The 26876-nt window shown below is 42.5% G+C and overlaps 1 protein-coding gene across 1 annotated transcript in view; it reads right to left on the bottom strand.

The window, feature by feature from the left end:
• The window catches only part of gtf2f2a (general transcription factor IIF, polypeptide 2a), a 115850-nt gene that overhangs the window by 44274 nt on the left and 44700 nt on the right, over positions 1–26876 (bottom strand). The window contains exon 5 of the mRNA XM_060833354.1: positions 13111–13143. Within this exon, the coding sequence (XP_060689337.1) occupies positions 13111–13143 (33 nt within the window). The remainder of the gene's footprint in view (positions 1–13110; positions 13144–26876) is intronic.

The following is a 26876-nucleotide window of genomic DNA, read 5'->3' as shown; positions in this document are numbered from 1 at the left end:
GAGGGATCTTGGGGTTCAAGTCCATAGCTCCCTGAAAGTAGCCCCGCACAAAGATAGGGTGGTAAAGTAGCATACAACACGCTTGTCTTTACTGGCTGGGGGATTGAGTACAAGTGTCAGGATGTCACGTAGCTTTATAAGAGTTTGGTTAGATCAATTTAGAGCACTGCATTCAATTCTGGTCATCATGTTACAGGAAAGATATGGAGGCTTTGAAGAGGGTATAGAAGAGATTTACCAAGATGCTGCCTGGAATAGAGGGTATGAACTGTAAGGAGAAACTAGAAAAATCAGGTTGTTTTCTCCTACGTGAAGGAGGCCGAGGGGAGACTTGATAGAAGTCTATAAAATTATGAGATGCATGGGTAGGCTTGACCGTCAGAATCTTTTTTCCGAGAGTTGAAACATTTAATATTAGAGAACATGCATTTAAGATAAAAGGGGAAAAGTTCAAAGGAGATGTGAAGGGCAAGTGTTTTTTTTAACACAGACTGACAGGGGTCTGGAATGCACCGCCAGGGGTGATAATTGAGGCTGACACGATAAGGGCATTTAAGGGAATTTTGGATAAGCACATGAATACACAAGGAATGGAGAGATAGAGACTAAGGGTAGGTGAAAGGGATTAGTTTCATTTGTTGTCGTATTCGGCACAACATCATGGACTAAAGAGCCATTCCTGTGTTACACTGTTCTATGTATATAAAAAGGGAAGTATAAGTAAAATGAGCGCTCTATAGAGTATGTCTCTGGTATTAATAATGGGGGGGGGGGGGGGTGGGGAAGAAAGGAAATGACACACGAATTCAAAAGATTGTGAAGACCGGACAGGAAACGGATATAAATAACATCCCAGAGGTAATTGTGAATGAGAAAGTGAAGACATGGAAAGAACTTAATACAAGTTTCTTCACTAGGTATTAAGAAAACTTTCAGAATAAAAGCAGTCACATCTCAGATCTCGATAGACTTCTTCCTAATGTCTTGCAAAAAAAATACCCTCGGAGAAAGTGAGGACTGCAGATGCTGGAGATCAGAGCTGAAAAATGTGTTGCTGGAAAAGCACAGCAGGTCAGGCAGCATCAAAGGAGCAGGAAAATTGACGTTTCGGGCATAAGCCCTTCTTCAGGAATGAGGAGGGTGTACCAAGCAGGCTAAGATAAAAGGTAGGGAGGAGGAACTTGGGGGAAGGGCGTTGGGAATGCGATAGGTGGAAGGAGGTTAAGGTGAGGGTGATAGGCTGGAGATGGGGTGAGGGCGGAGAGGTCGGGAAGAAGATTGCACCTCACCTTAACCTCCTTCCACCTATCGCATTCCCAACGCCCTTCCCCCAAGTCCCTCCTCCTACCTTTTATCTTAGCCTGCTTGGCACACCTTCCTCATTCCTGAAGGGCTTATGCCTGAAATGTCGATTATCCTGCTCCTTTGATGCTGCCTGACCTGCTGCGCTTTTCCAGCAATACATTTTTCAGCAAAAAAAATACCCTGCCTAAATATGAGTTTTAATTTCCAAACATTTCTTAGATTCTCAAATGGTTTAATCCAATTAGAAAGTAGCAAATGTGACTCCTCCAGCCAAGAAAATGGGGAAAGCAGAAATCTACAGGCCAGTACGTCACACATATTATAGCGAAATTGCTAGAATCTTTTACGAAGAAGGATATAGCAGGGTATTTTAGAAAAAGATCTCCATGCAAAGTTAACATGATTTAATAAAATAGAATTCATGCTTGACAAGCTTGTTGGAGTTTATGGAAGCACTGTAATAACGAGAAATATGGATAAACGGGAACCTTTGGATATGTTGTCCTTCGATTTTCAGAGGGCATTTGACAAAGTGCCAAATCAAAGGTTACAAGTAAAAATAAGAAACCATGATTTGGGGGTGACACAATAGTATGAACAGAGGACTAGTTAGAAACAGTAGGCATCAATAAGTTGTTTTTGAGTTGCCAAGACGTAACAAGTGATGTGCCACAGGAATCAGTGCCAGTGTCTTAAATGTTTGTAAGTCACATTAATGGCTTGTATGAGCGAAACAAAGGTACAGCTGCTTAATTTCCTAATGGCACAAAGATAGACAGTCGTGAAGAAGACATGAGGAAACTGTAAAGGGAGCAAGGTGAGTTAAGTTAGTGGCCAAAAATTTGGCAGACAATGTACAAGACAGAAAAAAAGGTACCTGATGAAGAAGCAGCACTCCGAAAGCTGGTACTTCCAAACAGATCTGTTGGACTATAACCTGGTGTTGTGTGATTTTTAACTTAGCTCAGTAGGTAATACTTTGCTCATTCTTCGTTGAGAGTGAGTTCCAGTTCAAACCTGGAGTTTTAAGCATGTTATCTAAGCTCACTCCACTACAGTTCTATAGAATGTCGCATTGTCAGAGGGGCCATCTTTTGCGTGAGACGCTAAACCAATGTTTCATCTGTCCACTCCCACAGACAGAGAGTCATAGAGATAAACAGCGCAGAAACAGACCCTTCCGTCCAACTCATCCATGCTGACCAGATATCCCAACCTAATCTAGTCCCACTTGACAGCATTCTAAACCTTCCTATTCATATGCCCACCCAGAGGCCTTTTAAATACTGTAATTCTACCAGCCTCCACCACTTCCTCTGGCAGCTCATTCCATTCATGCACCAACCTCTGTGTGAAAATGCTACCTCTTAGATCCTTTTTATATCTTTCCCCTGTTCACCCTGAACCTATGCCCTCGAGCTGTGGACTCCCCCACCCCAAAGAAAAGACTGTTTATTTATCCTATCCATGCCCCTCATGATTTTATAAACCTCTATAAGGTCACCCGTCAGCTTCTGACACTCCAGGGAAAACAGCCATTGCCCGTTCAACCTCTCTCTATAGCTCAAATCTTCCAATTCTGGCAACATTCTTGTAAATCTTTTCTGAAACCTTTCAAGTTTCACAACATCCTTCCGACAGGAAGGAGACCAGAATTGCACGCAATATTCCAAAATTGACCAAACCAATGTCCTGTACAACTGCAACATGACCTCCCAACTCCTCTACTCAACGCTCTGACCAATAAAGGAAAGCATACCAAATGCCTTCTTCACTATCCTATCTACCTGCAACTCCACTTTCAAGGAGCTATGAACCTGCACTCCAAGGTCTCTTTGTTCAGCAACACTCCCTAGGACCTTACCACTAAGTGTATAAGTCCTGCGCTGGTTCACTTTCCCAAAATGCAGCACCTCGCATTTATCTGAATTAAACTCCATCTGCCACTCCTCAGCCCATTGGCCTATCTGGTCCAGATCCTGTTGTAATCTGAGGTAATCTTTCTTTGGTCTCCACTGCACCTCCAATTTTGGTGTGATCTGCAAACTTACTAACTATACCTCCTCTGTTCACATCCAGATCATTTATATAAACAACAAAAAGTAGTGGACCCAGCACCGATCCTTGTGTCACACCATTGGTCACAGGCTTCCAGTCTAGAAAACAACAGTTCTGTATCCAAATGGCTACTTCTCTCTGTATTCCATGAGATCTAACCTTGCGAACCAGTCTCCCATGAGGAACTTTGTCGAACGCCTTACTGAAGTCCATATAGATCACATCTACTGCTCTGCCTTCATCAACCTTCTTTGTTACATCTTCAAAAAACTCAATCAATTTAGTGAGACATGATTTCCCATGCACAAAACCATGCTGACTATCCCTATCAGTCCCTGCCTTTCCAAATACATGTACATCCTGCCCTTCACGATTCCCTCCAACAACTGGCTCACCGGTCTATAGTTCCCTGGCTTTTCCTTACCACCTTTCTTAAATAGTGCCACTACATTAGCCAACCTCCAGTCTTCTGACACCTCACTTGTGACTATCGATGACACAAATATCTCAGCAAGGAGCCCAGCAATCACTTCTCTAGACTCTCAGAATTCTGGGGTACCCCTGATCAGGTCCTGGGGATTTATCTACTTTTATGCATTTCAAGACATCCAGTACCACCATGGACATTTTTCGAGGTGTCACCATCTATTTCCCCACATTCTATATCTTCCATGTCCTTCTTCACAGTAAATACTGTTGAAAATACTCATTTTGTGATTCCCCCATCTCCTTCAGCTCCACACACAGACTGCCTTGCTGATCTTTAGTGTATTTATAAAATTCCTTTGGATTCTCCTTAGCCCTATTTGCCAAAGCTATCTCATGGCCCCTTTTCTTGCCCTCCTGATTTCCCTTTTAAACATACTCCTACTGCCTTTATACTCTTTTAAGGATTCATTCGATCTCTCCTGTCTGTACCTGACATATGCTTCCTTCTTTTTCTTAACCGAAACTTCAATTTCTCTAGTCATCCAGCATTCTCTACATCATAATAGATTATATCACACTATTTCTAAAGACTGCAAGAGTGCACTTCCCAATGTCCTGGGCTTATCATCATTTAAAAAAAAGTATTCATTATTCAAACAACATCATTGAAACAGATAATCTGGGCATCATCTACCTCATGGGGTACACACACCAGCTTTTGGTTTCCAAATCTACCGTAGTGATTTTATTTCAAAATACACACGCAGTTGTAAAGAATTATGGTCCATCCTACTGTTGTGAAACGTCATCTAATAAACACACGTTCTTTCTTTCATCACACAGAAATAAAAGGTATTTGAAAGCTGGTCTTCATAATTTGATCCTTTAAGCCCAGATGATAGGTGGTTTTGATCGATCTGCACTGAATCTCTTCGAAGGCTAAAATATTCTTCTTCCAAATCAAAGTCCAGAGAGAAAATGCAAGACCACAAACAGGCTCTGATCAAAGCACAATACAACTGAAACTTCAAATCCTTTGTTTTGCACACCAATCCCTTGAGCTTAGGATCAGCAGTCCATTAATTTTCTTAAACATCTTTTATACCTGTGCTTTTGTGTACATCAACACACAAATCCCTTTACTTCTCCACAGTGCCTCATCCTTATTAAGCAAGCGTTTCGGATTGGCCTCCCTCAGATCCAAAAGACAAGACCTCACATCTGCCCACAATTAACTCCATAACCATAGCTTTGCTACTTACTTAACCCATATAAATGTCTTTGTAATTTCTTCCTCACTGCCATACAATTCATCATCCTCACTGTAACCTTCAAATTTGGAAGCACAACACTCATTTTTTTTTTTAACGTGTATTGATAAATAATAAAAGCAGAAATCCACTGAAGATCTGGAATTATCACACCCCAGTTCATGAACCATTTGTCCTATTCCTTGCCTCTCATGCCTTGACCAATTAGCAACAAACAAGAGGATAACCTCTCTCAACCAGATCCTTCTCCCACCAACTCTACAGAGATCACAACTCTGACCGACAGCCAGAGCTCTCTCAAAACTTTGTAGCAATCAACAGATTCCTGTGTAGGTCACATACAAGCCAACCCCTTTAGGTAACTGCATACAGAAGATGCAGCCATGCAAAAATATTTAAATGACCAATGAACTAGTCAGCTGTATTGTGAAAAACAAAGACTGCAGGGTGTGTTCCCTACAGCCTCCCCACATTTTATACAATCCTGGGGCCTCCTCCCAGATTTCCTGGCATTTTGTCATCTTATAGCAATGAACCTGCAGAAGTACATTACTTAACATACAGATTAGGTGTAGACCATATGACCCCTTGAGCCTGCTCCACTATCTTATCTACATCCAATACACCAATCCAGATCAGCCTTAAAAGTATTCAATGGCCATGTCTCCACAGCTCTTTTGGGAAGGGATTTCTAAGACTAACTAATGACCCTGAGAAATGTTTCTCCATACCTTCATCTTAAATGTGAAACCCCTTCTTTTTAAAACAGGAAACCATCTCTCAAAATCCACGCTGTTATGCCCTTCAGGATCTTATAACATTACCTCTCAGTCATCCAAATTCCAATGGACATGGGCCAACCTTTCCTCCTAAAGTCACACCTTCATACAAGAAATCAGTCAAGGGAACAATCCCTGCATTGGCCCCCTGCAATTATATCCTTTCTTAAATAAGGAGACTAAAATTATACAAGAACATCAGATGCGGTCTCAGCAAAACCCAGCACAACTGTAACAAAACATTCTACCTTTACATTCCAATCTCGTGCAATTCCATTTACCTTCCTAATCATTTTCTGCCTTTGAACATCAATTTTTGTGATTCACACATCAGGACATCCAGATCCACCTGTACTGCAGAGCTCTGTGACCTCTATTTAAACAAGATGCTTTTGATTCTTCCTGCCAAAGTGGACAAGTTCACGTTATCCTAGATTATACCGTTACATTTATGCCCAATGACAGGGTGGCACAGTGGCCCAGTGGTTAGCACTGCTGCCTCACAGTGCTACAGACTTGGGGTTCAATTCCACCCTGAGGCAACTGTCTGTGTGGAGTTTTTCCATTCTCCCCTGTGTCTGCGTGGGTTTCTGCCGGGTGCTCCAGTTCCCTCTCACAGTCCAAAGATTGATCATGGTGATAGGGTGATAGGTTAGTGGGGTGTGGTGGTGGCAGCCCTGATGGCCACAATGTAGGGATTCCATGATTACCCTTGGTTCCTTTGGTCCTCTTCACAAGTCACTCTCTCAGCTATCTTTGTCACATCAGCAAAATTAGCAACCATACATCGGGTCCCTCCATCTAAATCGATTGTTGATATTTGATCCATTGATATACAATGCTAATAGTTGAGTCCTCAGTACTGATCCCGATGGCATTTCACTCATTTCACCCATTTATCCCTGTGCTCTGTTTCCTGTTAGCTAACCAATCTTTTATCAGTGGTCTAATATTAATGCCTACATAATGAGTTATATTTATATGTCACCTTGTCAAAGGTTTATTGGAAATTTACATACACATCTGCAGAATCCCTTTTATTCTCAACTCCTGAAGACTTGGCAAACTCTTGAGATACTGTCTGCTCTTGAAATGTGTTTCAAGATAAACACATTCATTTTGTTTGCTCGGGAATGCATTGAACAGGACAGCTACGCTCCAGAACTTAATGATTAGATTATTTTTTTAGATTAGATTCCTTACTTACAGTGTGGAAACAGGCCCTTCAGCCCAACACGTCCACACAGACCTGCAGAAGCGCAACCCACCCAGACCCATTCCCCTACATTTACCCCTTTACCCAACACTACAGGCAATTTAGCTTGGCCAATTCTCCTGACCTGCACATTTTTGGACTGTGGGAGGAAACCGGAGCACCCGGAGGAAACCCACGCAGACACGAGGAGAACGTGCAAAAACCACACAGTCAGTCGCCTGAGGCGGAAATTGAACCCGGGTCTCTGGCGCTGTGAGGCAGCAGAGCTAACCACTGTGCCATCCATGGAGGTATTCATTTCTTATCTGCACTCTGAGACAGTCTAATATTCACTGCAACCAATCTTTCAAATACTTTCAGATAACTTCAATCAGTTTTATTCATTTCTGTGTAGTGTGTCACAATACCAAGAGAGATACCCAATTACTAAAAACAAAAGCAAAATCAAGTCAAGAAGTCACATAAACATTATGATATTACAGCAATGAAAATAATTCATGTCTGTTGTTACTACCCACATAAATGTAATAAAACAGTAACCAATTATTGGTCATATTGTATTATGATACAACCCATTAGATGCTGTTTGCTTTTAAAAATGAAGCATGAGTTATATAATTCATTTTGAGACTGGCTTGTCAAGCATTAGCATGTCAAGTTTTATAGTTTGCTGGATCAGGAGGCGAGGTAATTTTTATATCTTGCTACAACAGAAGACTCAATGTTGAATAATGACACAGCATTAAAACAAAGAGGAGAAAAGAAAGTATAATAGCAGCGGGGAGTAGCAGGCACAGTGAGTGTCAGTGGAAGTGGGTGTTTGGGTTAAAGAACAAGCGTCAGTGGGAGGGAGACCAAAGAAACACTGAGTGTGTCAGTGAAAATGTGTAATTGAGTTAAAGTGCAAACTGTGGGAGTACAGACACAGGAGTGTTAGTGAAAACCATAGACCCATAGAAGTTTTGAAAACAGGCTCATTCAACTTAGTGTTTGTCAGCTCTTTATGACACCAATCCAAAACTCATCCAACACTGTAGCTCGTTTTCTCGATAATCCCAAATTTGACTTGAACTAAGTATCCATTTCTACTCAAACAACTTTGCCTAAAATACCCAACTCAACAAACCTGTTGTGTAATGTGTTTAAACATCCTTCTCTTATAGGTACTTCAACGATTCCCTACCCATAGGAGATGCTGCTTCCCTATTAAAGCCTGTCAATTGTTCCAAGATTTATTGAATCTTTCTCATCATTATTAGCTGCAGCAAAGCTCTTCCAGTATTTTAAGTCTCTCCCTAACTACAGTTTCCAATCTTGTAGAATTTTGTTTTAAGCTTTCAAAGACTTTAACGTCCCTTCAATAACGGTGTGTTCAAAGCTTCACATCTATTCCATCACCTAACCAATGCTTCTAATAAATTTATCATTGTTTTAATCTTCTTGTACTGTGTTCCTATTTATAAATCCCAAAAAAGTGGTGGCAATAATTTAATACATATCCCCAAAATACACTCATTAAAATATATGTAGTATACAATCCATTAATAGCCCTTTAATAGGGTGGTATGGTGGCTCAGTGGTGAGGCACTGTTGCTTCTCAAAGCACCAGGGACCCAGGTTCGATTCCACCTTCGGGTAACCCTCTGTGTGGTGTTTGCACATTCTCCCCATGTCTGCGTGGGTTTCCTCCAGGTGCTCTGGTTTCCTCCCACAGTCCAAAGATGTGCATTGGCCAAGCTAAACTGCCCACAGGGATGTACATGCTAGGTGAATTAGCTACAGAGAATGCAGGGAAGGGCTGAGTCTGCGTGAGATGCTCTTTGGAGGGTGGGTATGAACTCAATGGGCCGAATGGCCAGTTTCCACATTGTAGAGATTCTATGATCCTCCACAGATTGTCTAGTCTCTTACTTTTTTGAGCAGCCAACAATTTTTGAGATTAAGCTTATGCCAAGTTAAAGTCAGTTATACCTACAGAGAGGACAAGTGAACTAGGACTGACCATTGTAACACCCCAATGCCAATCCTTCTGAAACCTGAGCAACACTAAATTACTTGAATTTTATATCTCATCTGCCAACCCATTTTCTACTTGCGCTGCTCCATGCCTCAGCCTAACTACATAGGCAGGAACATGGAGAAAATGTGGCTATTTGTGCAGCTTGGAATATAATCAAAAAAGCAGGGTTAAGGCAGCATCATGAGCGAAGGGGTTACACAGGAAGCGCACACGGAATTCAGACTGGAGCACTGGCGGAGATCGGGAGATCAAGTTCAATTACTTGAATTTTATATCTCATCTGCCAACCCATTTTCTACTTGCGCTGCTCCATGCCTCAGCCTAACTACATAGGCAGGAACATGGAGAAAATGTGGCTATTTGTGCAGCTTGGAATATAATCAAAAAAGCAGGGTTAAGGCAGCATCATGAGCGAAGGGGTTACACAGCAAGCGCACACGGAATTCAGACTGGAGCACTGGCGGAGATCGGGAGATCAAGTTCAATTGGGTGATGACCCAACAAGAATGGACATCAGATAGAGGCTAAAAACAAAATTTAGGAAGAACAATCAGCCTTAGAGGACAGGGAATCTAGATTCCAGTGACTTAACAGCAAGATAGATTAGGGACAAAAACAGGCGTTTGGGAAGAGTCAGAAGCTGGAGAGGAGAGGGAGAGGAAACAAATGCCAAGTGAGATCATTTACAACAATATAGGAAATGAGCAAAGCAGTTGGGAATGTGGACCTTCACACCTTGCTGTTATTCAATAAAATCATAACTGACCCATTTTGCACAACCCCAAATCTCATTATACCCTTCGTAGGCAAAAAATGGACTTATCCTAAACATACTGAACAATTGAGGACCTACAGTATTCTTAGGGTAGTGAATTCCAAAGCATCAACATCCTTAAAGTGAATAAATTGCTCATCCCAAAATAACTGACCCCTCTGACTGTGATTTGATACTTTAGACTTGGACGCCCAGGGAAACATCCACCAAACATCTGCCTTACAAAGTCCCATAAGATGATGTTCCAATGAGATCACCTCTCACTTTTCCAAATTCTGGGGAATATAGGTCTAGTCTATGTTAGTCGTATAAAGGGTTCCATTGGATGCAGGTTATGGGTATTTATGAGGGGATTCACTTGCTTCCTGCAAAAGACCATAAAAGACAAAGGAACAGAATGAGGCCATTTGGCCCACTTAGTCTGCCCCACCATTCAACCATAGTGGAAATATTTCTCAAACCCTTTCTCTCTGTACCCCTTGATCCCTTCACCAATCAATAATCTATCTCTGTCTTAAATAGACTCAATGACTTGGACTCCACAGTTCTCTGCAGCAACGTGTTCCACAGATTAGCCATTCTCTGGCTGAAGAAATTCCTCCTCAGCTCAGTTCTAAAGGGTGGTTCCTCTACTCTGAGGAGCTGGTCTCTCCCACCAATGGAAACGTCTTCTCCACTTCTATTCTATCCAGGCCTCTCAGTTTTTTGTAAGTTTTAAATCAGATCACCTCCTCATCCTTTTGAACTCCATTGAGTACAGACCCAGAGTCCTCAACTGCTCCTCTTACGATAAGTCCTTCATCCCCAAGGTCATTCTTGTAAACCTCCTCTGGTCCCCTTCCAATGGCAACGCATCATTCCTTAGATACAGAGCCCAACACTGCTCACATTTCAAATGTGGTCTGACCAGAACCTTGTACTGCTAAGGCTGTATATCCCTGCTCATGTATTCTAGCCCCCTTGAAATGAATACTAACATTGCATTTGCCTTCCTAACTGTCAACTGAATGCTAGTTCAGGATTCTCAAGTCCCTTTGCACCTCAGATTTCCAAAGCCTTTCCATGTTTAGAAAATTGTTCACACCTGTATTCTGCCTACCTAAGTACATAACCGCACACTTTCCCACATTGTATTCCATCTGCCACTTCTTTGTCCACTTTCCTCGCCTAAGTCCTTCTGCAGTATTCTTGCTTCCCCAACACTGCCTGCGTCTCCACATATCTTTGTGTTACCTGGAAACTTAGCAACAATGCCTTCAGTTCATTCGCCCAGATTGTATGACGTGAATAATTGTGTTCCCTGTAGCACTCCACTAGTCTCCTGCTACCATCCTGATAAAGACACCTTTATCCTATTCTGCTCTCTGCCAGTCAGCCAATCCTCGACTTACACCAGTACCTTGCCCCAAACACTATGGACTGTTACCTTATTTAGCAGCCTCCTTGTCAAAGACCTACTCGAAATCCAACTGGATGGCATCCATTGGCTCTCCTTTGTCTAACTTGCTTGATATCTCCTCAAAGAACTCGAACAGATTTGTCAGACAAGCCCTCCCCTTCATTAAGCCATGCTGCCTCAGCCTTACTTTACAATGTACCTCCACAATCTCATTCTTAATGAATAATAATTTTAAAATTTAAAATTTAATTGCATTTCTAACTTTTCTCAGTTTTGATTGAAGGTTAACAAGCTGAAAAGCTAACTTGGTTTCTTTCCCCAGATGTGCCATTTTGCAGCATTTTCTGTTTTTATTTCAGTACTTGCTGAACTATCCAGTATTTTGCTGGATGAGGAAATATTTGCTTGCGACATGTGACCTTGTAATGAAATGTTTACAAAGATATGCAAAGGTTGACTCTAGTTCTATTCTTCAACCAGCTTTGTGGAATTTAAGTCCTTTCAACTTCTTTTCAAAGGACACTTCTACCAACGCCACCCACATCCCCCATTTATCTATCCATCAATGCCTTCAGTTTAAAAATCTTGTCTTTGGCCATGAATAGCGTTATGGCCCATCTTACCCCATGTTCCAGGTTCCTTTAGCACCACCCTCACCAATGATTAATTCTCCCCGTTCCTTCTAAATATCCCTCTCCTTTTTCTTCTCTGCAGTGAAGCAGCTGTTAAGTGCTTCAGGCTACTCCTACTCAAACATTTTTTCTAGTTCTCTCTGCCACTCTGTCTCTCATTAAAAATCTTCTCCAAAACCATCAATTCAAACAAAATATTGTTCTCTTGTTGGCTTAACATATATTCATTTCTGTCTATCTGAAAAATGCCTTTGAGTGCTTCTTTAAATGTGCTCTATCAATGCAAGTGCCTATGATGCAAAACACTTTGACACCACTATTGGTAGCTCAAGTATAATCATTAGACAACAGAATAATTATGCTAAGTGAGAGTAATGGAACAGGCTTTTAATTTTATGCCTCATTAAAAGAGGAAGAATCTCAGAGCTGGATAATGAAATACCTTTCCACTTACCAGACCCACTCAGGCACTCACCAACAAAGGGTAAACCTTTCCCGCTGATGAACTGCCGTGAACTATTACAAAAATATCACCTGTTGGGTTTAAGGGGATCTTACCCTGACGCAAGTGAAATTCCATCTTTACCACATTAATAGTCACTCCAAAATGTGGGATTTTGAACGATACAATAAGGATTAAATAAATTTAACTCCGGTTGTTTTTAAACTCAGTACCAACAACAGGCTCAAGTAGCAACTCCAAGGACGTAAGAATCAGACTGAAACGGTCAAAGGTTTCCAAATAAGACCCATAAAATCCTTCCGGGGTAAATTCAAACAATAAGTAAAAACCCGCAGTTTAATTTCCAAGTTCAGCTTCTTGTGACTGCTTTTCCCAAGTCCGCATTGCTATGACCACCTGACTAAAGGGGTAGACAAACTACATAGGTGATGGAAGCTGATCACTAGCAGGTCCTAATTCCACCAACTGTCAATCTCCCTATAGTTTTCCAGCCCAGCAGATATCAGGCATTTACTTAAGCAGCACACCATAACCACAAATCAATTCTTTTTCAGACTGAGAGCCCAACATAATTAACTGAATACAAATAGGATCAACCAGGCTCTTACTGACCACATTTATTCAGCTTTTATTCAAACGTTTACTAACATAACTTGCAGCACATTACAAGTAGTTAAGAGCTAGTTTTTTGACTCTGCTGCTTTTAGTTACTTCTCAACAGTTATACCAATGCAAATATTAATCGCATTTACTTGACACTTACCATTGCTGCCATCAGATTTCTCTTCTGACTGTCCTGCACAGGATTAAAAAAAGCACTTTGTCAGAATTCTGTATGATACAGAAAAAACCAATCAAAATTTCTAAAATGCAAGTAGAAATATTTCTGTTTAAAATGTAGCCATTCCAATTGTGACCATTTTGGAAATTCTCTCGATTTTATTTTAACACAAAAACAAACCTTTAAAGACTCATAGTTAAAATATCAAAATGCAACATAAATTGCCTCGAATTTCTCCAATACATGAACTGCCCTAATCCCAAATTCTGTCAAAAACAGCAACAGATCCCAAGTGTTCCTTGTTTTTTAAGGCACTTTTATTCTCAGGACGAGGGTCGAACCAGTGAGGGTTGACACTTGAGCCACTTGATGTGGTGTAAACGAATCCAAGATGATGTGAGGGACTTTGACCTAGCAATGAAGGATGACCACTGATGTCGAAACTGAGATGATGTGCAATTTTGCAGTGAACGCAACGATGATGGAGGTCAGAGATTCAGGAAATGCTGTCATGGTGGTCTGCTGCAGAAAGTCCGTATAACAGCTATGGATGAGTAGCAATTGTATGGATTGCTGGATGATGCAGAATTTCTAGCGTTGGAGCAACTGCACACATCCAGGTAAGCAGAGAATATTCTGTTAAACTTTTAACATGTGTTTTGCTGGTGGTGGAGGGGCATTGGGAAGACCAATGTTGAGCCACTTCTGCAAAATATGTAGCCTGACCTGCTCCAGCAGCCACAACATTTATGTAGCTGGTCCAGTTTTTGCATAATGGTGAATTTCAAGACATTCATGGTGAAAGTTTTGGAGTTCAGCCATTCCCGTACTGAAGATAATCATTGCCTGGCCATCGTGCGACACAAATATTACTTACTATTTATCAGTCCAAGCATGGCATTGTTGGGCAGATTTTGCTACAACTGGGCATTGATCTTTTTCATTACCAAAGTAATTATCCAAAGCTGCTGACTGGGGTCAATGGGCAGGTGGCTTCTGAAGGAGTGCCTCATAGTGCATCTCTATCCTTGGTTATTTCTTCCACCATCCTTTTCTGATGTTCCCTGTTTCTAACATTGGCACATTTGCACCTTAATTCAATTGACAGTTGATTTCTGCGGTCACGGAAACCTGCTACATTCATTTTCTGCCTTCGTAATCTCCAAGTCAACTCCACAAACCATATTCATGGCCAACCCTCGGAGCTTGCCCTCTCACGTGGCTCAACTACCCCTAAACCATCAAGCACAGACAAGGCCATTTCTGCTCATTTACTTACATCACAAAACCCATATCCTGCTTCTACCTCCAAACCCTTCTTCCTTCTGGAATCCCTTTGGGAAATCTCTCCCAAATTCATTAGAACTGAAGTGTCAAAATCCCAATTGTCTAACCTTTGGCCCTTGACTCACCATGTTATTCCTACAATTACTGATCTGCTCAACTGCACCCTCAGGTCTATCTAGCCTCCACTAAAACCAATACATCCTCTCAACCTGGTTGCCTTCCCATGGTATGTCCATTATCTCTTTTCCCATAAGTCCAAGGGGGTGGACAGCTGACAACACAAAGCACTGTCATATCCTGCTCATCTGCTGCAAATGTTTTCCATTCCAAGATAACCTGGCTTCTTTCTCTCTTTCAAACTGTCTTTCCCTTTCCCTTTCTCCTCAATCCTCATTGGCATCACATGCACTGGATTTGTGCATATTGTCACCAAAATTGAAATTATACCATGACCAGCCTCTGCTGTTCCCCTCTCTCCTTTATCAGGTCACTGCTGTCTTTGTCCTGATTTACATCCTTTTCCAGTATTCTCCCATTTAAAAAAGAACTCATCTGTGAGATGTGAGCATTGCTGACTGGCTAGCATTTATTGCCTGCCCCTAGTTGCCCTTACGAAGGTAGGGGTGAGCTGCCTTCTTGAACCACTACAGTCCACCTGTTGTGGGTTGACCCACAATGCCATTGGGGAGAGAATTTCAGGATATTGACCCAGTGACAGTGAAGGAATGGCGACATATTTCCAAGTCTGGATAGTGAGTGCCTTGGAGGGGAGCTTGAAGGTGGTGGTGTTCCATGTATCTGCTATGTATCCCCCATGTTATATTGTCTTATCCACAAGACTGACTCTCATCTTTCAGTGGCCCAATTCTCACTAATTGGCATACTAAATTACTTGCAAGGAGAAAGTGAGGACTGCAGATTCTGCAGATCAGAGTCGAGACTGGGGTGCTGAACAAGCACAGTCAGGCAGGCAGCATCCAAGGAGCAGGGAAATCGACATTTCAGGCATAAGCCCTTCAATCAGGAATGAGGCTTGTGGGCAAAGGGAGCTGAGAGATAAATGGGAGTGGGAAGGTAGCTGGGAATGTGAGAGGTAGATGAAGATGGGGGTGAAAGTGGCAGTTCAGAGGAGGAGGGTGGAGCAGGTAGGTGGGAAGGAAGATGGACAGGAAGGATCATCCAAGAGAGCAGTGCCAAGTTGGAAGGTTGGGACTGGGATAAAGGTGGGGGGGGAGAATCGGCAAACTGATGAAATCCACATTGATTCCGTGCGGTTGGAGGGTCCGAAGGCAGACTATGAGTAGTTCTTCTTCCAGGCATCAGGTTGTTAGGGTTTGGCAAGGGAAGAGGCCTAGGATCTGCATGCCCTTGGCGGAGTGGGAGGGAGGAGTTAAAGTGTTCAGCAACATTGGTCAGTACGGGTGTTCCACAGATGTTCTCTGAAACAATCTGCAAGTTGGCATCCAACGTAGAGGAGACCACATTGGGCGCAACGGATGCAGTCAATGTTCATGAGGAAATGCAGTAAATTTTTGTCGGATGTGGAAGGATCATTTGGGGCCTTGGACAGAGGTGAGGGGTGAGGTGTGGGCGCAGGTTTTACACTTCTTGTGATGGCTGGGGAAGGTGTCAGGAGCGGAGGGTGGGTTGGTGTTGGGGGGAGTGCATGGGCCTGACAAGGGAGTTGCAGAAGGAATGGTCTCTCCGAAACGCAGACAGGGATGGGAGGATTGTTGCCACCGCCATTTCCATCTCCACTCACCTAAACACCGCCCACATCACTTTCACCCCTTCATCTGCCGATCACATTCCCAGCTACCTTCGCCCCAACCCTCATTCCTGATAAAGGGCTTATGCCTGAAATGTTGATTCCCCTGCTCTCCGGATGCTGCCTGACCTGCTGTGCTTTTCCAGCACCACACTCTTGACTCTAAATTACTTGCAAGTTTACTCTCCTCACTGCCAGACTAGACAACATCGTTATCTTCTCTCTCCCCTCAGGTTCTGTCCCTTCTCTCGAATCTGCTGTCATCATGTCACTTCTCAAAAGCAACCTTTGTAAACTACTGGGAGAAAGTGAGGACTACAGATGCCAGAGTACCAGAGTTGAAAAATGTGGTGCTGGAAAAACACAGCAGGCCAGACAGCATCCGAGGAGCAGGAGAATCGACATTTGGGCTAACTACTGCCCCACTTACAAACTCCCTAGAAGTGCAGTCAGCTCCTAAATGTTTAGCCCAGGACCAAGCTTGAATCCCTACCAATAGTTTCTGTGCATTTCACAGGATGAGATCAGATAATAAATGACATCCTATGCAACTGTACAAAGATATATTATTCCTCCACCTCCTGCCTGATTTCTGAAGTAGCTGGCTGAGATTCAGAAGGATCTGGCTGACCTGACATATAAATCATAAAACGTTAGCATGCAGGAACAGCCAGTAATTAGGAAGACAGATGTAATGCTGTTATACATTTTAAGCAGAAATTAACAAAGTTGCAGGGTAGTTTGCGACAGTTGCTATACTTTTGAGACCACATCTAGAACACCACAGTTTTCATCTCCTTATTTAAGAAAGGTCTAGCAAAGCCCTGGAAGGTTATCACTAGCATTACCTTCAGATAATCCTGCAGTCCACTAGCAGGATTTGTGTACCAATGGGAGCATCCTTTCTCAGGCCAATGTCCCCAGTATCGAGGCATTGGTCACATGACCAGCTACAATGGGCAGGCCACATTACCCACATGCTCGACATAGGACTCATTCAGCAAGTGCTCTACACTGAGCTCTGCAATGTAAGCAATCAATAGGAGGGCAGAGGAAACACTACAAGGACATCTTAAACAAATGACACAGGGGACTCCCTTCCCCCAGAATACACAAATTGGAGAAGGTACATCCATTAGGGCGCAATGGTAGCTGTCCAGATGTACAATGCTGGTGCTTCGAGTAGGATATCTGCTACGTCGATGTCGGAAAGGGGCTTTCATTTGTGATAACATTGTTACATTTCCTGATCCTTTTCTTCCAATTGTATTCAATTCTTCTACGCACAGTCATACAGCACAGAAACAAACTCTTCAGTCCATCCAGTCCATGCTGAACATAATCCAATAAACTTGTCCTACCTGCCTGTTCCGAGCCAATATTGCTCCAAATCTTCCCGTTTAAGTACTTATCTAAATGCTTTTTAAACGTAACTGTGCCCGCATCGACCACTTCCTCAGAAGTTCATTCCACATGGGAACCACCCTCTATGTCAAAGTAAAATGCCCCTCATGTCTTTTTTAAAATTGTTCTCCTCTAACCTAAAAATATGTCCCTTAGTCTTGAAATCCCCCATCCTTGGAAAAAAACAACTAGCGTTAACTCTGTCTATGTCCCTCATTATTTTATAAACCTCTACAAGGTCACCTCGCGACCTCCTACGTTCCAGTGAAAAGAGTCCCATTCAACCTCTGATGCCAAAATGGTTTGTGGGGTCTGGCCAACAGCAAACCCAGCTCCAATAGACAAAGACAGCACTATTAGCATTCCTAAAATACACCTTCTAAAGTACAATATTAGAGTGATTATGTAACATGCTGACAGTACAAGAGAAAGCTATACAGATCCTTGGTGAGGCTGCATCTCAAGTACTGTGTGCAGTTGTGGTCTCCTGACCAAGAAAAAGCTATAGAGTGTGTGCACAACGAAGATTCACATTGATTCCTAGGTAGAACGTTTGTCAATCGGGCAAAGATTAGAGGTTTCACAGAGGTTTAGGAGAATGAGAGGCGATCACATTGAAACATTAAAAATTCTGACAGGGCTGGACAGACTGGGTGCAGGCATAATGTTTCTCATGGCTATGGGAGCAGGGTGGCAGGATATGCAGTAGGACATTTCATACTGAAATGAAAGGAATTGTCTTCACTCAGAGGGTAGTGAACTTTGTGGAATTGTCTACCACACAACATTGAGGAGGTCAAGTCATTGCATATATTTAAGGAAAAAAAAATTGATTTCTACAGGCTAAAGGTGTGAAGGGCAGGAGTGGGCATTGAGATGGATGATCAACCATGAGCATGTTAGATGGGCTGAATGGCCTTCTACTGTTCCTAATTTCAATGTTTCTAAAATTGTTGGAATGTCATAACATGTATGTTGCATTGAGCAATGGGCTGCATTTAAACTGCATTGTCAACAAATCCGGCCCATTATTTGCAGTACTATTGGACTAAGAGCTGCCTTTGAAGATGACATGGGAAGGCGGATTTAGAACAACAAAAATGTCGCACTTATAAATGCACATCATGATCAATCTATAGGAGGTTCAAGACTCAAATGATAGACACTTGCTTCTAATCTATCGTCTCTCTAGGGGAGGGGGCAGAAGACGACTCTTGCTAAATGATTGCATTGCAAAGTAAATGTCAAATAACGCTGGAGACAGTGCTCCCATAATTTACAGTAGCTTTTCAATTCAGAAATGAATTATCAGGAGCTTGGCATACAGTGTTATTACAGTGAGTCAAAACTACATTCAAAGGTGAGATGCTGCACCCAATACACAGGTTGCAAATTAGCATTTTTACACGACAACAACACTAAGCATTTCTGATATTTTTGGAGCCAGAGTACAAATCAATTCTCTGAGCTTTCTATTAACCATTTCATTCAAGAGATGATCCTGATTCTGCAATTACAAGTGTCTGAACTCACTAAATAGTGAGGTCTGTAGCATCAGGGGAATAAAGACATTGGCAGAGTAGCCTTGACAAGTAATTTTCCAAAATTGATGTTCTTAAAGGATAATATGTTTGTAAAATGAAATTAGCTCTGATTTCCTTAGTTCCAACAGCGTTTAGCACATCACATTTAACAATTTCAAGCATGGCTAAGTGTCCATCTTGGCCCAGCACCTTCATTTGCTTTCTGTGAATGCCTGTTATCACACGTTCCTGACCTGAGCTGGCACACCAGCTCAAATGAAGTAGAAAAAGCATACCGATTAAACAAAATAATTCACAACAAACAAACACCAATACTAAACAAAATGTGCACTGAAAGCAATTCATCAGTTTCAACATTGTTAGATCAAAAGGAAAAGATCAAGGTGATAAGGAGAAAAAAAAGTGAAGAGGAGAGAGATGTGAAGGAGACTGGGAGATGTTGAACTGAGAAAAGCAACATTTTTGAGAAACATTTTCTGAATATTTAAAAACATTTCAACCCAATGTGTGAAATTAATTTGGTTTTATTAAATAACTTCAGCAATATATATGAATCCTGAGCCTTTAAAATAACAAAAGGCAAAACACTGTAAAAGCTGCAGATCACATTTAAATGTGTGTCCTAATAAACACAAAAACAAATGAAAGTTCAAATAACAAAATAATCATACAGAACAAACATGGTAATGCATTCATTTTCTACTTTGAAAGATACTGCATCTATCTTAAAGCAAATGATAGAATGTAACAACATGAATGTGTATCCTCCGAACAGCCCAAACAACTACCAACCTATGGCTTACAAAGTGCAGTCATTAGAATCACACAGACAAAACTGTTAAGCAATTTATGCACTGAGAGATTCCACAAATATCAAAGAAAATAACGAGCAGCTAATCAGATTTTTTGCAATGATACTTAACAGGGGAAAGGGCTCAGAACTCACGAAGAGCTCCACATTCTTCAAACACTGGAATGGGATCTTCTCTATCGGTTGGTCAGAAAGAGCCGCATTTTCACGCTTCATTGTAAATGCTCATGTTCCTCTGACAACACCCAACACATTGAGGATCCAACTGAGGTTCTTGCGTTCATATGGAACTTGAATCAACTTGGAGAGAATGCTACCAACTGAGATAGACTGCAGTGACTAAATTTGACACACACAGGTGGATTTTCAGCCTCCTATATAAAGCATAGGAATTGCCAACATTCCTCTAATCATTCAACCAACCACATACGGTCCATGGCAATGAGGGGATATCTTGTTTTCCCTGTTTCAAAGGTCCATATTATGGAGCCTCAGGGAGAACATAATTAGTTAGACTTAGCTCCTCTGGTTCTTTGCAGGACAATGGGCAGGCAGACTCTGTCACTGGTCCCAGTTCAACATAATCTCTTTTATTCCAGTCCAAGAGGTGCCTTGCACTTGAAGGTCCTCAAATGTATTTCACCAAATCTTGTTTGGCTGGCATCCATTCTCCTGCTGCTCTGGTAGGGTTGACATCTGAGAGATCAAGAATATGCCTGTTTCAATTATTCTGTAATTAGGTCCTGATGACCACTTGGCCAATCCTGTGCAGCACTGCTTCATTGTGATGCTATCCCTCCAAGGATTTTAACCAATCAATGTCAGTGGAAGATGTCCAACTTACACTACATCCTTACTGCTCTCTTAAATGCATCACAGGCACAGATTGAGGCTGGTTCTGTGGAGCCTCAGTTTCATGGCTGTCTTGATGATCTGTTTGGAGCGACAACTTCTCAAGGTAGGAATGATGCTGGAAGACCAATGCTGCTTGCTGATTCATATGTGGACGCTGATTTCTAAGTCACCCCCCCTACTGTTGCACCCTAGTAACAGGAAGTGTCAACACCCTTGATGTTCTGTTGCCCAACTGTATTTGGGGTGTAAGGGCTGGAAGTGCTTGCTGCTTCTGGGTAAAACCAGAACTCTGTCAAACGCTTGTCCCTAGCTTGGATGGAGGCAGAAAAATTGACAAGCACCCTCACCTTGTAAGAATCCATCACCACTTCACAAACGTCAAGATGTAGTCATAGCAGCAAACCTCAATAAAGAAAGGCACATCCAAAGACACAGGCATAATGGGATTGGATGAAAGCTGAAAATAAGCCTGATCTCTGACAAGTCCAATCTTCATAGGTTCAATGGGAGGGTTGAGGGAATCATATGGGCATTTGAAACTCCACAGGATACAAACCTACAAGCCAAGCACTGTTAAATAGGATTATAGTAGGTGGATATATGATGACAGGTGCAGACACAATGGGCTGAAGGGCCTCTTTGCATGCTATAAAAACTCCAATATACAAATTATTTCCTCGGATTCCCATCACAACTGTGAGGAAGAAATGTGCTGACAACTAAGCCTCATAACTTCAGTACACCATTGGTATAAGTTTATTGCTTCAACTACAAGAATGGCCATTTCAATTTGGATGGATAGAAGCAGTGATTATAGGAGGGGTGAGGGGCAAGATCCATCATGTAAGCCTTCTGGATGAACAATTGACAAATATAAAGTCATATTAATTGACATGGCAAAAATGCGACAGAGGGGGGTAAAAAAGAGAATGGAAAGAGTGCACGGCAGGTCAAACAAAAAAAGGGGAGAGAGTCAAAGATATACCAAGGCATAAAAAACAATGAGGATTGTTATTTTCCCAACTTTAACATACTCAAGTGTGACATACAATGCAATGCAACTTCCCTCTAAACACAAGCACTGCCAACATCTGTTATAGAGTATAAAGTGCACATGTACAGCATTTATTTGGTGCCTTTACTCCTTCCGTCAGAGAGTTTTGCGTCAGTCTTGATGAACAATCTGTGAGATCTCTCTATCGTATACTAATCACTGCAGCACTACATGACAATGGTTCACACCTGAGATTTATTTCAGACAGACTGAAAGGCCCCTTGATTTTAGGGCACCCTATTGTGACTGCTATTAGTTATTCTATAGTTAGAGCTCTATCTCCCTACCACTGTCGCATCTACCACTTTCTCATGATGCTCGAGCAGACATTCTGTTTGATTGGAGGTACAACGTATTCCAGAAAGTTGAAAGTCACCCTTCTTGAATCCTGCCACAGCATTGCGCCCTCATTACTCATACCATCTCTATTCCTGACTAGGGATTCAGGTTGAATCAGACTGTTTGCAATCCTGGCATTACCTCTGACATCCAAAATGAATGCCAGACCCCTTATTCTCTTAGCAGCAAAAGACAGCACCTCCATGCTTAGGTGTTGTACATGTTAAAGAATCTAACGCCTGGATGCACTTTTGGCTTACATTTCCCATCACAAGTTTCTATATCTACGTTTACAATGGAACGTATGTGCCACTGTTTGACATGCTGTAATTATTACCTCACCTCATAGGAAAATAACACATTGACAGCATAACAAATGTACCAAGGTTGTTCCACTATGAAGGAATCTATAATGAAATTACATTAAAAAGATTTATATCGACTCAGCAAGATGGTGGCGATTCTGTAGAACTGCGGTGGACAGCTCTGCCTAACAGCCAAGGCATACTGGTGCTTTCTGCCACCCCTGGCCAACTTATGTGGTGGAATTATTAGTTTAAAACCTTACAGATCACATATTGCTTAATATTTGGGTGTGGGAAGGATGCCAAAGGGAAAATGAGCAAGCAAACAGCAGCAGGGAGGACACGCCCCTGCAGCACCTACAACACCAGAGGTCTCCTGAACCCCACGGGGACCTGACAGACTCACAGGAATTGGCTGCAGCGATGGAGAGACTTAACTTGAAAGTTGCAGCTGCGATTGAGGAAATCCATGGGGAGACTCGTGCCCATGTCCAACCTATTGCATTCATGCTGCAGAAGCATGAGCAGGAGATCCAGGGCCTCGGGGAGAGGGTCGAACTAAGGCCTTGGAAGCTGCATTGAAGTCCTCATCCAGCCAGATCCAGGTGCTGGAGCAAGGTGCGGGCCTTGCGAAACCATTCAAAGACGACTTCGAAAATTGAGGTCGGAGGATAAATCTCCGAATTCTCAGGCTCCCTGAAGGTGAGCAGCCAGTCAGCTTCTTTGAAACTGGCTAAAGTTTTTGGGTCTTCACGTCGAGTCCAGCAGGCTTTAGATTGAAAGAGCTTATCGGGTTACAGGGCGCAGGTCAGGTCCAGTGCAGCAACCCCGCTCGGTCCTAGTGCACTTCCACTCATATAAGGACAGGCAAAAAGTCATAGAAGCTTCCAAATCCCTGGAAAAAGATCCGCAGGCACTGTTGTACAAGGGGTCAAAAATCACGTTTTTCCAGGATTTCTCTGCAGCTGTAATTCGCAAGAGGAAGTCCTTCGATGAAGTTAAAATGAGGCGGAGGAACCTGGGCATCCAGTACTCCATGAGATACCCGCAGTGCTCCGTTTCAGCCGCAAGGACTCAGTTTATACATTTGATTCAGCGGATAAGGCTAAAAATTTTGTGGAAACTTTAAAATTGACGGATTGGCCTGAAAAATATGGTTAATGTTTGTTCTCTTTTCTGGTTTTCCCCATGTTTTCCCTTCCTTTTTCTTATTCCTTTCTTTCTCCCTAATAATTTCCTTTTTGAAAAGGGGGAAGAGAGTTTGGAATAAGTTGCTCCTAATTTTTTTTAATAACTGGATTTTCTGATGGGAAATTTTGTGGATGTTCTTTGTTGTCTCTCCCCCTTTTTTTTGTTTGTTCTGTTTCTCTTTTAGTCACAAGTAGGGGTGACATGAAGCCAGGGATGGGTGAAGTGCTCATCCTGATTTTGTCTTTTTTTCTGTTAATTTAAGGATCATCGCCTTGTTTTTTTTTCTGGCCTAAGGCTGGGGCACAGCCCGGGTTTGAAGGAGCTATGAAGGAGGGGATGGGTAGGGTGAGTGCCCCCTACGGGCAGGGGGAAAGAGTCTTCCATTCAAGTTCTCTAGTTGGTTTTCTTTGTAGTTTTTTGGTAGTAATAGGTGTTTATACTTAAGTTAGAGTAGTTTCTGTATATATAGTTTTTCGATTCTGTGATACTTTATTTATTTATGCTTGGGGCTTTGTAAGCAAGGTTCTCCCTCTGAAGGGTTCAAGGGTGTCTGAGGGGGGATATGGCTAAGTGTCTTATTAAATGGTGCACCTGGGACATTAAGGGAAGTCATTCACCTGTTAAAAGGAAAAAAGTGCTTTCTAGCCTTAAGATGGAAAGGGTTGATATCGCTTTGTTGCAGGAAACCCATTTTGATGTTGGGGAACACCTGAAATTACAACAGGGCGGTCATGACCAGGTATTCTTTTCATCCTTTACTACTAAAAGCAGGGGAGTGGCGGTACTTATCCAGAAAAATCTTCCGTTCACATTGTTAGAGGAGGTGAAAGATGAGCAGGGACGGTTTGTGATACTTAAAGCCCCGATACATGGGGAGGAATATGGCATTTCAAATGTCGACTGTCCTCCAGCACATCTCCTCAAATTTTTGATTAGTGCTTTTGGAACACGGCACATTATTACAGGGGGGGGATTTTAATTATCTTTTGGATTCGACAGTGGGCAGGATGCCTTGTAGGCCCCCAACTATTTCTTCGCAGGCCAAGCAAGTGGTTGACTTATATGAGGAGTTGGGGCTGGTGGATATTTGAAAATGTCTTCACCCTACCTTCACCTTTTTTTCAAACCCACATAAATGTCACGAGGATTGACCTCTTTCTGGTTCCGATTAGGAGTTGTAAAATTGGGAATATAGCTATCTCTGATCATGTGGCAGTATATTTGGAGGTTAAGGCTAAGAGTGAAAAGCTAGGTTTGCGGCACAGGCATTTGGACCATTTTCACCTTAAAGATTCCAAATTTGTGGAATACTTTTTGAAGGAGTTTCAGGAATTCTTGACTATCAACTCAGGCACGGCTAATAGTTCATCCATGCTGTGGGAGATTGCTAAGACCTTTTCTAGGGGATTAGCTATTTCCTATTTGGTTAGCCGGAAATGACAGAATGAGAAACAGCAGCGTCTACTTGAGATACGGTTGAAAGCCGTGGAGACAGCACATTTTGTGCGGCCTCCGGGCTGCCTTGAATTCAATACTGACACAAAACACAAAGAAAGAACTTGCTTTTGCTAGACAGAGGCTGTTCGAATATGGGGATAGGCCAGGGAAGTATTTAGTGTACCTGACCAGGAAAAAGCATGCTCCCCAACCCATTACTGCAATCATGAAACAGCGCCGGGGTCCTTACATACGATACTAAAAAGATTAATGAGGCTTTTCGGAGCTTTTACTCTGAATTGTATTAGTCTGAAGGTTGCGAAGACAGGAGGGCTAAAATGGAGACCTTTTTTAAGAACCTGGGTCTCCTAGGGGCGACCCTGGAATAGACCTCTCTCCTTAATGCCCCCTTGAGAGGAGGCAGCTAGGCAAAGCACCTGGCCCTGACGGTCTTCCGGGTGAGTTTTATAAGGAGTTTATAGGGATTCTGTCAGGGCCGATGTTGGAGTTGTACAATCATTCCTATATACATGGATGCCTACCACCATCTTTGAGAGAAGCTAATATTTCCTTAATTCTTAAGAAGGGGAAGGTTCCTGAGGATTGTGCCTCATACAGGCCCATCTGTCTATTAAATTCAGATTCCAAGATTCTGTCCAAGATCCTGGTGCTGAGACTGGAAAGGGTGTTGCCCCATATTATTAAAGAAGACCAGACAGGCTTTATAAGGGGCCATGGGTCCTCTAATAATATTAGAAGGTTGCTGAATATGGTCCAAGTTTGTCAGCAATGATCGATTCAGGGGTTGGTGATTTCCTGAGATGCAGCGAAAGCATTTGACTGGGTGGAATGGCCGTATATTTTTATGTCTTAGAACAGTTTGGGTTGGGCGGAGTCTTTGCTAGGTGGGTGCAGGTTTTATATCACCACCCTCTGGCCGCAGTCATCACCAACCGGGTGAAGACTGGGAATTTTACGATTGGTAGGGGTAGTCGGCAATGCTGCCCCCTCTCACCATTGTTGTTTATGTTGGTGATATAGCCGCTGGCAGAGGCCGTTCATCAGAACGTCCACATAACCGCTCCGGAAGTGGAATCGAGGGCACACAAGATTACACTGTACGCGGATGAGCTCCTTCTGATTTCATCGAACCCAATGACCTCTGTACCCCATTTGATACAATGTATCAATTCATTTGGGGCTATTTCAGGATAGAAGATTAACTTTGCAAAATCGGAGGCTGTGCCTTTGGGGAGTCTTAAGGACATGCCAGAAGTTGAAGGTGGCTCTAAGTTCCCTTTTAAGTGCTCACGGGCACTTTTATGTCTAGGGAGTTCCTAGGCATTTTTATTACCCCCAAGTTTGATCTGTTATTTTGGACTAACTTTGCTCACTTGCTCGACAATATTAGGCAAGATCTCCAGAGATGGGAGGCTCATCCAATTTCATGGCTGGGTCTAATATCTCCCATTAAGATGAATGTTCTTCCTCGTTTGCTTTATTCCATGTGTATGCTCTCTATAATGTTTCCAGGTCAACGCTGCAGAAGCATATGGGATGGATTGATTCCTTTGTCTGGCATTGTGGGCGGCCCTTCATCAAACTTACTAAATTGCAGTTGCCTCAAGGAGGGGGCGGAGTTGATTTCCCAGACATCAGGAGGTATCAATGGAGTTCCCCACTGTCCTTTGTCTGTGATTGGGTAGGTACTCAATATGGCTGGATATTGAGGCCTCCCAAGCAAAGTGCCCTC

The sequence above is a fragment of the Hemiscyllium ocellatum genome, chromosome 12 (genome assembly GCF_020745735.1).
Source record: "Hemiscyllium ocellatum isolate sHemOce1 chromosome 12, sHemOce1.pat.X.cur, whole genome shotgun sequence".
Taxonomy (NCBI): Eukaryota; Metazoa; Chordata; class Chondrichthyes; order Orectolobiformes; family Hemiscylliidae; genus Hemiscyllium; species Hemiscyllium ocellatum.
Note: the sequence above shows the minus strand (reverse complement) of the source record. Positions and strands in the feature narration are given on the sequence as shown.